The sequence below is a fragment of the Salvelinus sp. IW2-2015 genome, linkage group LG7 (assembly GCF_002910315.2).
Source record: "Salvelinus sp. IW2-2015 linkage group LG7, ASM291031v2, whole genome shotgun sequence".
NCBI classification, from domain to species: Eukaryota; Metazoa; Chordata; class Actinopteri; order Salmoniformes; family Salmonidae; genus Salvelinus; species Salvelinus sp. IW2-2015.
In genome coordinates this window covers 28,362,191-28,369,771 of record NC_036847.1, presented here as the reverse complement: position 1 = coordinate 28,369,771, position 7,581 = coordinate 28,362,191, and the positions used below count along the sequence as shown (strand labels likewise).

Below are 7,581 nucleotides of genomic sequence, written 5' to 3'. Positions count from 1 at the left end.
GAGTATTCAGACCACTTGACTTATTCCATATTTTGTTACGTTACAGCCTTATTCTGAAATGGATTAAATAAATAAAACTTCTCAGCAATCTACACACAATACCCCATAATGACAAAGCGAAAACAGGGTTTTAGAAATGTATGCAAATGTATTTAAAAAAAGAAATACCTTATTTACATAAGTATTCAGACCCTATGAGATTGGACATCATTTGTAAAGGCACACACCTGTCTACATAAGGTCCCACAGTTGACAGTGCACGTCAGACAAAAATACAGGCCATGAGATCGAAGGAATTGTCCGTAGAGCTCCGAGACAGGTTTGTGTCGAGCCACAGATCTGGGGAAGGGTACCAAAACATTTCTGCAGCATTGAAGATCCCCCAAGAACACAGTGGCCTCTATCATTCTTAAATGGAAGAAGTTTGGAACCACCAAGACTCTTCCTAGAGCTGGCCGCCCGACCAAACTGAGCAACCGGGGAAGAAGGGCCTTGGTCATGGAGGTGACCAACAACCCAATGGTCACTCTGACAGAGCTCTAAAGTTCCTCTGTGGAGATGGGAGAACCTTCCAGAAGGACAACCATCTCTGCAGCACTCCACCAATCAGGCTTTTATGGTAGAGTGGCCAGGCGGAAGCCACTCCTCAGTAAATGCATATGACAGCCCATTTTGAGTTTGCCAAAAGGCACCTAAAGACTCTCAGACCATGAGAAACAATATTCTCTGGTCTGATGAAACCAAGATTGAACTTTTTGGCCTGAATGCCAAGCGTCACGTCCTTGAATGTCCTTGAGTGGCCCAGCCAGAGCCCGGACATGAACCCGATCAAACATCTCTGGAGAGACCGCTCCCCATCCAACCTGACAGAGCTTGAGAGGATCTGCAGAGAAGAATGGGTGAAACTCCCCRAATACAGGTGTGCCAAGCTTGTAGCGACATACCCAACAAGACTCGATGCTTGCTGGGTATGCAAAGGTGCTTCAACAAAATACTGAGTTAAGGGTCTGAATACTTATGTAATATTTATATAAATTGTATAAATTTGCACACATTTCTAAAAAGCTGTTTTTGCTTTGTCATCATGGGGTATTGTGTGTAGATTGTATTGTGTGTAGACTATTTAATACATTTTAGAATAAGGCTGTAACGCAACAAAAAAGTCAAGGGGTCTGAATACTTTCCAAAGGCACTGTATATATATTTAAATGATTACTGGAAAATCTTGTGTTTGTGTATTTTACAGGACCGAGTTTACATAATGAGTGTATTGAGAAAGTTAAATTGCCTATCAAATAGTTTTCTGGCCCCTGGGAAGGAACATCTCTGTGGGAGAAAAAGAAGAAGAGGGAGAAGAAGAAGAGGGAGAAGAAGAAGAGGAAGAAGAGGGAGGAGAAGAGGAGGAAGAAGAACAAGACAGGAGGGCTTGTGAGTGCGTCAGATATCCTGAGAGAGTTGGCCCAGTTAAATTTCCCTGCCACAGATGTCAAACGGTCTTGTTTGCAAAGCCTAGTGTTTAAGTGTGGATCTGCTAGGCTTCTCTTCTCCTATCTGGCTGCTCTGCTTTGCTCTACTGCGCTAGAATCACTGATGAAGGTATGTACTGTCTGGGTCTGGGGCACTGTTACATCTGATGAAAGTATGAACTGTCTGGGTCTGGGGCACTGTTACAGCTGATGAAAGTATGTACTGTCTGGGTCTGGGGCACTGTTACAGCTGATGAAAGTATGTACTGTCTGGGTCTGGGGCACTGTTACAGCTGCTTTTTCATGCTGCCTTTTTATTTATTGAATATAAATGAGATTATTTGATAACTGTATGCAATAAGAAAGTTACTAGTATTTATTGATGTTATTAGATATGTGAGAATGAATTAATGGCTACTTGTTCAACAGACAATTTTTTTTGTCAAATTGAATGAATATTATATTGATTACAAATAGTTGTCTAAAGTACAGTTTGAGCAATACTTATAATGTATGTTAAAAAATGTCATGATTACATTCAGTCTGTGCAATTGATGTATTAATTAATATGGTTGAAATATGGTTATATTGTCTCTATATTAGGGTCTACCTACAGTACTGGTATATATATTGTTTGCCAAACTACAGACAATACGTTAGGAATTGAAACAATTTTATTCTCTTTGTCTCCTGTGTAAACTTGATTCTGACTTCAAATCATTAAGTTGCTTATTAATTCTTAATTGATAAAAATGTTGATAGAGTCCAGCTAACACTTTGGACAGGAATTAGAAAAAATTACGAGGCAGTTAGCCAGGGGGTTGCTTTAGAGAAGCTTTCCCCCAACCATTTTTGCCCTTTTGACTATTTTTAAAAACATACGCAATTTAACATTGCCCTCAATGCCTCTGCCGTCCACAGAAGCCTACTAGAACCCTGTGTTGCCAGAGCCCTACCCAGAGACAAGAGAAGAGGGTTGAGATGCGTCCTGTTTGTGCTCAGCTCCTCTTAGCTGCCATCTTGTGGTCAATGCCTTACACTGGAGCTGCTGCTGTGCGGATCCTATCCAAATCCAACTGGACCAACCATCTCCACCTAACTAGACCTGGCTTCGAGTCAGACCCTGACTCTGACTGGAGTAATCTGAATCTTACCAGCATCAGCGTGCCTCGTATCCGAAGGAGGCGAGCCATCTCCTCCAGAGAAATGAATTCCTTGTTGGATTATCACAACCATGTCCGCTCCCAGGTCTTCCCTCAGGCTGCCAATATGGAGATCATGGTGAGGCCCCTGCATCTGCTGAACCAGGGGAGGAAAACAAGGGGCTGCTCCTCTGTCACATTCTATGGCTGGGCTTACTAACACTTAATCAAATCTGAAACATAACTGTGGTGTTCTTGCTCTACACTAGAGTTAGATTTGACATTTTAGAATTCTATTTTTTTAATAATTGTTTTATTATGTATATTTATTGAATTAGTAAAATCTCACATAAGTAAGTACAGACAAAATCAAACATAATGTGAAAAAGAGTCGCGAGAAAGATAGGACCAGTGAATATCTGTAAAGCCATCCTCTTGGCAGGGACAGGGAGAATGTCGTTAAAAAATTAATAAAATAAATATTATTTGAGAAGTGTTGAACAGCTGCTCTCTCTCTCTCCATGCTTTAGGTGTGGGATGAGCAACTGGCTAAATCAGCAGATTCCTGGGCTTCCCGCTGCATATGGGATCATGGACCCTCACAGACCATGAGATATATGGGCCAAAACCTGTCCATCAACTCTGGCAGGTACTGTAGAACTACCCCTGTTCTTTCCATGTTTACAACTGTTTTATAGCTGTTGCTTATGTGATTGTTGGAGATCTGGTGTGTTTTTGTTCAACAATGAATGTTATAGGAACACTGTCTCCCTGTTATAATGGAAGACTTTTAAGAGTTCATTGTTTCTGGTCAAATATGAAGTAGGATGGTATTTTAAGAAACATGAAATGCTGAAAGGTCTTTTCCTTCTCCTAGATACTGGTCAATCATTGAGCTGGTGAGGTCCTGGCAAGATGAGAAAAACTCCTTCTCCTATCCCAACACATGCAGTGGACCAGTTTGTTCCCACTATACACAGGTGTGTGTGGCTTAGATATTGCACTAAATAAGAATGTACAGATGTAGGATTTTAATTTGAGCCAGTTTGCTACAGCAGGAAAATAATCCTGCAGCTACATGAAATGTGAATTATTATGTGGATTATAATTAATGTACATTTTTGTAGGGGTTGATAAATTTTTCATTAAGGCAAATCAAGTATTACATTTCAAAGTGGAAATTACAAACTTTAGAAGCCTTTTAAACTCAAATACGCAACAAAAGAGTGTTCCAATTAAGATCCTACATATTTTTTGTGGTATGTACTATACATGGTCTTCTATTTACAGAAGATCTGTGCTTTCCTGGTATAGTTTATATTTGTATTAGTAAGAAATTGGGTGACTGTGTGTGAGAACTGTCTGTGATTGATCATGTTGACCATGAGAACTACACATTACATCAACAAATTTCAGATGGTCTGGGCCAATACCAATAAGATGGGATGTGCCATCAACAAATGCTCAAACATGAATGTGTACGGGAGCTCTTGGAGGACAGCAGTGTTCCTGGTTTGCAACTACTCTATCAAGTAAGTACACACTTCTCTGTTCATGGCAAGAGCAAGCCATCTTGTTATAATGAACACTTTACAGTATATGCAAATATACGTTTACAGTACATACCCAATATAGATTAACCTCTACAGGATCGGTGGGTCCCCCCGCAGGACGGTTGAGCTAATTTGATTAGCATGAGGTTGTAAGTAACAAGAAAATTTGCCAGGGCATAGACAAATGTGATATTGGCAGAAAGCTTAAATTCTTGTTAATCTAACTGCACTGTCCAATTTACAGTAGCTATTACAGTGAAAGAATACCATGCTATTGTTTGAGGAGAGTGCACAGTTATGAACTTGAACATGTATTAATAAACCAATTAGGTACATTTGGGTAGTCTTGATACAACATTTTGTACAGAAATCCAATGGTTCATTGGATCAGTCTAAAACTTTGCACATACACTGCTGCCATCTAGTGGCCAAAATCTAAATTGCACCTGGGTTGGAATAATACATTATGGCCTTTCGCTTGCATTTCAAAGATGATGGTACAAAAAAAAWWAWAWAWAWATATTTGTGTTATCTTTTACCAGATCTAATGTGTTATATTATCCTACATGAATTTAATACATTCCTTTTTCTATTGTATAAGCTAGACTCATCAGAGCCTTATATTTAATTGAATATCCTTTATAATGACAGGAAACAAACAAGCAAACAAGATCAGCAGTTAACCATGTATTATTTATCTTCCAGAGGKAACTGGGTTGGAGAGGCTCCCTATAAGAATGGCAAACCGTGCTCTGCCTGTCCATCAAAATATGGAGGTTCATGTAACAGAAACCAGTGTTCCTTCAGTGGTTCAAAAGCCAAAGCCAAGAAAAGAAAAAGGTATTAGAAATACATCAGTCATACTTTCCCTGTTATAATGGAAGACTTTTAAGAGTTCATTGTTTCTGGTCAATTATTCCATTCCATTCATCTCAGCAACAAACAACTGCAAGAGAGGGTAAGTGTGAAAGGTGAAGGATTTCTAAACATAAAAAACGAATCAAAGCACAAGACCTGCTTTTTTCAGCGATTCAATTATAGTACCACTATTTTTGTGTTTATCATAAACTGTTTGATCCATCCACTGGATGTTAGGGAAATAATGTTTTTCCCCCTCGGTCATGATGTTGTGAACTTAAATCTATGTAAACTCTTGGGTTTCAAAGCTCCATTTTCTCGCCATGACACAGAAAGAACCCAGCTACCAAAAACCAGACAGTACTTCTGTTGTATTCATTTGATTATGTCCTTTTTTGAAAATGTTAAGAAGATGAGTGCAATGTACACTATATACAAAAGTATGTGGACACCCCTTCAAAACAGTGGGTTCTCTATTTCAGCCACACATATTGCTGACAGGTGTATAAAATCAAGAACACAGTCATGCAATCTCTCATTGACTTTCAATGTGGCACCGTCATAGGATGCCACCTTTCCAACAAGGCAGGTCTTGAAATGTATGCCCTACTAGATCTGTCCCGGTCAACTGTAAGTGCTGTTATTGTGAAGTGGAAATGTCTAGGAGCATCAACAGTGAAGTTGTAGGCCACACAAGCTCACAGAATGGGACCGCCGAGTGCTGAAGTGCGTATCGCGTTTAAATCGTAAAAATTGTCTGTCCTCTGTTGCAACACTCACTACCAAGTTCCAAACTGCCTCTGGAAGCAACGTCAAAACACAAGAACGGTTAGTCTGGAGCTTCATGAAATGGGTTTTGGCCGAGCAGCCGCTTACAAGCCTAAGATCACCATGCACAATGCCAAGCGTCGGCTGGAGGGGTGTAAAGCTTGCTGCCATTGGACTCTGGAGCAGTGGAAACGCGTTCTCCAGAGTGATGAATCGCGATGCCAGGAGAACGCTACCTACCCCAATGCATAGTGTCAACTGTAAAGTTTGGTAGAGGGGGAATAATTGTCACGACTTCCGCCGAAGTCGGCTCCTCTCCTTGTTCGGGCGGCATTCGGCGATCGACGTCACCGTCTTTCTAGCCATCGCCGCTCCATTTTTCATATGTCCATTTGTTTTGTCTTGTTCCATACACACCTGGTTTTCATTCCCCAATCAATCTACATGTATTTAGTCCTCTGTTCCCCATCATGTCTTTGTGTGTAATTGTTCATTGTTAAAGGTGTATGTTCAGGCGCGATGCTTTTATAGTTTATGTTTCGTGTTTTTGGGATCTTATGTCATTTTTTGTGCCTATTGTTGAAAGGAATAAACGTGCGCCTGTTTACTCTGCTCTCCTTCACCTGACTTCGCCTCCATTACACAGCCTTAACAATAATGGTCTGGGACTGTTTGTCATGGTTCGGGCTAGGCCTCTTAGTTCCAGTGTAGAGAAATCTTAACGCTACAGCATACAATGACATTCTAGACGATTCTGTGCTTCCAACTTTGTGGCAACAGTTTGGGGAAGGCCCTTTCCTGTTTCAGCATGACAATGCACCCGTGCACATACCGAGGTCCATACAGAAATAGTATGTCGAGATTGGTGTGGAAGAACTTGAATTGACTGCACATAGTCCTGACCTTAACCCCATTGAACACCTTTGGGATGAATTGGAACACCGACTGCGAGCCAGGCCTAATTTCCCAACATCAGTGCTCGACCTCACTAATGCTCTTGTGGCTGAACAGAAGCAAGTCCCTGCATCAATATTCCAACATCTAGTGGAAAGCTGTCCTAGTTGAGTGGAGGCTGTTATAGCAGCAAAGGGGGGACCAACTCCATATTAATGCCCATGATTTTGAAATGAGATGTTTGACGAGAAGGTGTCCACATACTTTTGGTCATGTAGTGTATTTGTAGGCCTATGCCAATGTGTTTAAGTCCACAAATTGTTTGCACTGCTTTTGGTTAATTATTTGGCTCTTGATTGAAATTTTGCGAAGCTAAAAATAAGCACTTTTATAGTTACTGATTTTTATTATTATTATTATTTTATAACACATTTGTTTACTGTAGATTTAAAGACATTGATCATGTTGGTTATTTGTTCTCTTGTAGACCAATTCTTTTTTTTAATAACATTGTAATACACTTATTACAGCTCATGATTGGCCTGAATATGAAATCACTGTCAAGAATTATTTGAATAAAAAAAAAAGGAGTTTAACTCAGTAGTGGGTGTTTAAACCTTACAGTCCCAGGTTGCTTTTCACTTATATCTGTATTAAAAGGAGATTGTCTTCCTATTTCTTCCTTGCCAATCCCATCTTAATATTAATGTACCTAAACACAGCATGTCAGCATAGATATTATAAATTGGAAACAATGACTGGCTACATGTGCATGTTATCTCAAATGGCCCCTGGCCTGCATCTGTGCTCATTTAACTAGGAGTCTAGTGGAGGCTAGGGGGGGCTAGGAGAGGTAAGGGGAGGCTAGGGGAGGCTAGGAGAGGTGAAGCTAAGGGAGGC

General features: G+C 40.3%; 1 protein-coding gene across 1 annotated transcript; it reads left to right on the top strand.

Moving 5' to 3' along the window:
• Nucleotides 1-1,330: 1,330 nt before the first annotated feature.
• LOC111966097 (peptidase inhibitor R3HDML-like) lies at nucleotides 1,331-7,311 on the top strand. Its single transcript, XM_023990522.2, has 6 exons — nucleotides 1,331-1,596; nucleotides 2,388-2,747; nucleotides 3,139-3,257; nucleotides 3,486-3,588; nucleotides 4,025-4,140; nucleotides 4,867-7,311. Exons 1-6 carry the CDS (start codon nucleotides 1,591-1,593, stop codon nucleotides 5,006-5,008), a joined length of 846 nt encoding a protein of 281 aa, XP_023846290.1. The 5' UTR covers nucleotides 1,331-1,590; the 3' UTR covers nucleotides 5,009-7,311.
• Nucleotides 7,312-7,581: the final 270 nt, after the last annotated feature.